Below are 4,304 nucleotides of genomic sequence, written 5' to 3' on the forward strand. Positions count from 1 at the left end.
CCTCAGACCATTGCACTGGCTGGGAGACTCTCAGGGGTGTGCTGGCTCCAACCCTTCCCACCCCATGACACCTCCTCACTTTCCAATCTCCTTTTCATGGGTATCAGGTTGCTTCCCCGCTGCAGTACAAAAGAGCTGCTTTTGTGCTCTACCATAAAATTCTCTGGAATTATCTTCAGGGACCACTCAGCCCCATAAAAGAGGGTACTGCTGAGACTGGAGGAATTCGCAAGAAGGCTGTGAAGGACCCAGCTTGTAGCACCATGAAGAGCTTCCCCACGGCTTTCCCTCTTTTCTTGGTTTTTATCCTGAGTGTTCATCTCGGAGCTGCTGCACGTACGGCACTGTCCAACTCCCTTCCCAGGCTGACTAGGGATGGAAGCAAAGGGACATGTCCAAGCTCCTTTCTCTCCCTGTTTCTTTAGGTGGCAGTGATGTGGCTAAGTTCTGCTGCTTTCAATACGCCCACAAGATCCCTCCCTGGAGGTGGGTGGGTAACTATGAATTCACCAGAAACAGCTGCTCCCAGCAGGCTGTGATGTGAGTATTTCTCCTTTGGGCTTTTAGGGTCCCTTACCTTTCATGCTGTTGGATGGATGCTGGGAAGACCCCCACAGTGCCAGGATGAGCCTCAAGATGGGAACCCGGTGACTTGGGTTATCACCTTACCTCGGGCATTAAGAAGCGTAACCCTGAGCTTGGTTTCCTAGCTTGCAGACCATGAGCCCGGCGCCTGCCAGGCACTGTGCTAAGTGCTGGGTATAAAAGAATAAACAGCCCTTACAGACCTTACATCTAGCATAAGAAAGAGGGCATTAAAAGACATTTGCACAAAATAGATAATCAAGATTGTGATGAGTGCTTGAAAAAGACAGCGGGAAAGAGAGCAGGAGGGAGCATATTGTAGGGCAGGCAAAACTTTCTCTCTACCCTCTTAGGGGCTCCAGCTGGGCTTGAGAATTAAATCGACATAAGACATTAACAAGAGGAAAACATATAGCTTTTTACACGCACACAGGAGCCTCACGGGAAGATGAAGACCCAAAGAAGTGGCAAAAGCTACGTGCTTTTATACAAAACCTACATGCTTTTGAACAAGGAAGGAACTGTGGAAAAGTAATTAAAATATATGTGGGTGGGGAAAGTTAAAGATTGATAAGAGTTATCTTAACAAGGTCTGTTTTTACAGAGTTCTCTTGGCCTTGACTCTATCTCTGGCATTAAGAATATTTCTTTCCTCCTGGTACAAGGCGGACATTTTTCACATGGGAGTTTTATCTCCTGCTTTCAGGGAAAAAAGGGGAGGTCAGAACGCTCTTCTTGCCCCTGCTGGGGTTTTTCTGTTTTGTTTTGTTTCACTGGGGTTTTTTTTTAGTGTCTTTCGTTCAAAATAATCCTCACGTCAAAGTGGCATATTTGGGGGCGGCATATTCGGCCACCCTTTCATCACAGTCACAGGAGGACCTAACTTAGTGTTGGGAGGGTCTCCTGGAGGGAGTGACATTTATACTGAGACCCCCCCACCCCCAAGGCTAAGTGGGAGTGGCCCAGGGGAAGGGGGCAGGCAGAAGCATGGTGGAGGGGAGAAGGATTAACGTAATACTGACTAGGCAGACAGGTAGACAGGAGGCATGTCATGCCAAGCTCATCGGTAGCAGGAGAGATGACACAACACCTGGAAGGGTCCCTGGCAGGACTAAGTGAGGCTAGTATATGCAAAGAATTTAGCGCTGAGCCTGCACACAGTAAACGTTCAGCAAATGGAAGCGATCTTTAAGTGCAAAAACACAATCAGGGGACCTTAGGTTCCTAAGCATGAGAGAACGGTGCAGAAAGGGAGAAAACGGGCTCCAGGGACAAAGCTGAATGTTATCATTTTGAGACAGTTAAGGACGGGAAAGAGGCACTCAAGTGCCTAGATATGGTGGGGGATGCTCCAGGGCTCAGGATGTCCTCAGGGTCTTCTCCTTTGTGTCTTGATTGGCTTTCTGGAGTTTTAAAGACACCAACACTTAACCAACAGCTGGCAAAGAGCCCTGAGCTGAGCTCAAAGCAGTGGCTCTTTCACTTATAAGCTGTGTGACCTTGGGCAAGTCAAGTTTCCTCATCTGTAGAAGGAAGGTGAGGGGCCTATATCAGTCAACTATTGCTGTATAACCAACCACCCAAAGCTTAGTGGCTTAATCCAACAATGATCATCTTCTTATCTCTCGTGGTTTCCATGGGTCTGGAATTCCAGGAGGGCTTGGCTGCAAGCTTCTGGATAGGCGTCTCTTGTGTGGTTGCAGACAGGTGGTGCTGGAGCTGGCACAGCTCAGGGGGCTGGAGGCATGTCCCTCCAGGGCCGCTCTGTGTGGTCTCTCTGTTGGGCTAGTTTGGGCTTCCTCATACTATGGCGAGCTGGGGTGGTAGGACTCCTTACGAGGAAGTCCAAAGCTCCTGCCTAAGTGCTCAGTGAACCAGGCAGAAGCTCTACGACCTTCTATGACTTAGCTACCAAATCACATAGCATCACTTTTGCCATTCTCTATTAGTCAACCAGTCCTTAAGACTGGCCTAAATTCAAGGGGAGGGGACATAGACTCCCATCTCTCAATGGGAGCACTGTCACATGGATGTTCAAACACCCACAAAGCCCTTCCTCTCTCTTATTTCCCCATCCTTTTGGCTCTTCTCCCCTGCTCCAGGTTAGAGCACCCCTGACCTAGGCTCTTGTCACTTCCGAGTACTCTCAGGGAGTAAAGGCTGGAAGCCATTCAGGGACATCAACCACAAGCCCCAGTCTTAATGAGCTCACAGTGTGGTCAGGAAGGCAGGAATTATATCCATATAAGCAGCCGTGGCTAACAACCCATGATAATGTGATTAAGAAGTAAGTGGCACAATACATAAGAGGGTCCTTTGCGGGGCAATACAAATGTTATAAAATTGATCGTGGTGATGGTTGCATCATCTATCGATATACTAAAACCATTGAATTATGATTATACACTTTAAGTGGGCAAATTAGTGACTTATATCCCAACAAAACTGTTATATTAAAACGGAAGAGTTAAGAGGCGCGGTGCAGATTACCTGCTTCAGAGCAGAGCTGTTGTTACATCTTTCCTGGTGAAGGTGGGCCAGGAAGTGTGGTTTCCAGTGGAAAACAGAGGTAGCAGAGGAGAGGGAGGTCAAGGGCCAGAAGTGGGAGCAGGGACAGTGTGACAGGGGTACCGCAAAGCAAGCAAGAAGATCGGGGTTGGGGGCTGCCCCTCCCTTTCCACCCCTTTCCGGGAGGCAAAATTTTTTAGCATTGACTGTCAGCATCTCTTTTCCATAGATTCACCACCAAAAGAGGCCAGAAACTCTGTGCAACACCGAAGGAAGCATGGGTGCAAAAATACATTTCTTTACTTTTTTCTTTTTTGGCCACACTGCGCAGCATGCAGGATCCCCAACCAGGGATCAAACTCATGCCCCCTGCAGTGGAAGTGGGGAGTCTTAACCGCTGGACCGCCAGGTAAGCCTCAAAGATTTAATTTTGATGAAGTCTAATTTATTGATTTTCTCCTTTTATGGAGAATGATTTTGGTGTCATCCCGAAGAACTCATCACCAAGCCCTAGGTCCCAAACATTTTTTTTCTGTTTTCTCCTTAAAGTTTTATAGTTTTATAATTTTACATTTACATTTGAACCTAGAGTGGATTGGGTGTTAATTTTTATATAGGTGTGAGGTTTAGGTCAAGGTTGACTGGTTGGTTGGTTGGCTGATTGATTTACGTACCTACTACCTACCAACTCAATTGCTCCAGCACCGTTTAATGAAAAGACTCTCCTTCCCCCATTGAATTGCTTTTGCCCTTCAGTTCTTGTGTGGAGCTATATCTGGGCTCTATGTTCTGTCTCATCTGTTTCATAAATACAATCAATTTTCTAAATTTTATTTTTTAGAAATTAATTTACACACCATAAAATTCACCATTCAGAAGTGTACAATTCAGTGATTTTTAGTATATTCACAAAGTGCTGCAACCATCATCACTACTAATTCCAGAATATTTTCATCACTTCCCTAAAGAAACCCCATATCTGTTAGTATTCACTCTCTAACAGCCCTGGCAACCTCTTCCCCCACCCCATCCCAGCCCTGGCAACCACTAATCTACTTCTGTCTCTTTAGATTTTCCTATTCTGAACATTTCATATAAATGGGATCATACAATATGTGGCCTTTTGCATCTGGCTTCTTTCACTTGGCATATATTTTCAAGTTTCATTCCTGTTGTAGCATATATCAGTATTTTGTTCCTTTTTATGGCTG

At 46.2% G+C, this 4,304-nt stretch overlaps 1 protein-coding gene across 1 annotated transcript; it reads left to right on the top strand.

Moving 5' to 3' along the window:
• Window positions 1-263: 263 nt before the first annotated feature.
• Window positions 264-3,392, top strand: CCL26 (C-C motif chemokine ligand 26; the record flags this gene model as incomplete). Its single annotated transcript, XM_028167503.2, has 3 exons — window positions 264-336; window positions 426-540; window positions 3,323-3,392. Coding segments are annotated over exons 1-3 (258 nt in total), but the record flags the coding sequence as incomplete, so codon positions are not given.
• Between the last annotated feature and the right edge of the window lie 912 nt (window positions 3,393-4,304).

Source organism: Balaenoptera acutorostrata, chromosome 15 (assembly GCF_949987535.1).
Source record: "Balaenoptera acutorostrata chromosome 15, mBalAcu1.1, whole genome shotgun sequence".
NCBI classification, from domain to species: domain Eukaryota; kingdom Metazoa; phylum Chordata; class Mammalia; order Artiodactyla; family Balaenopteridae; genus Balaenoptera; species Balaenoptera acutorostrata.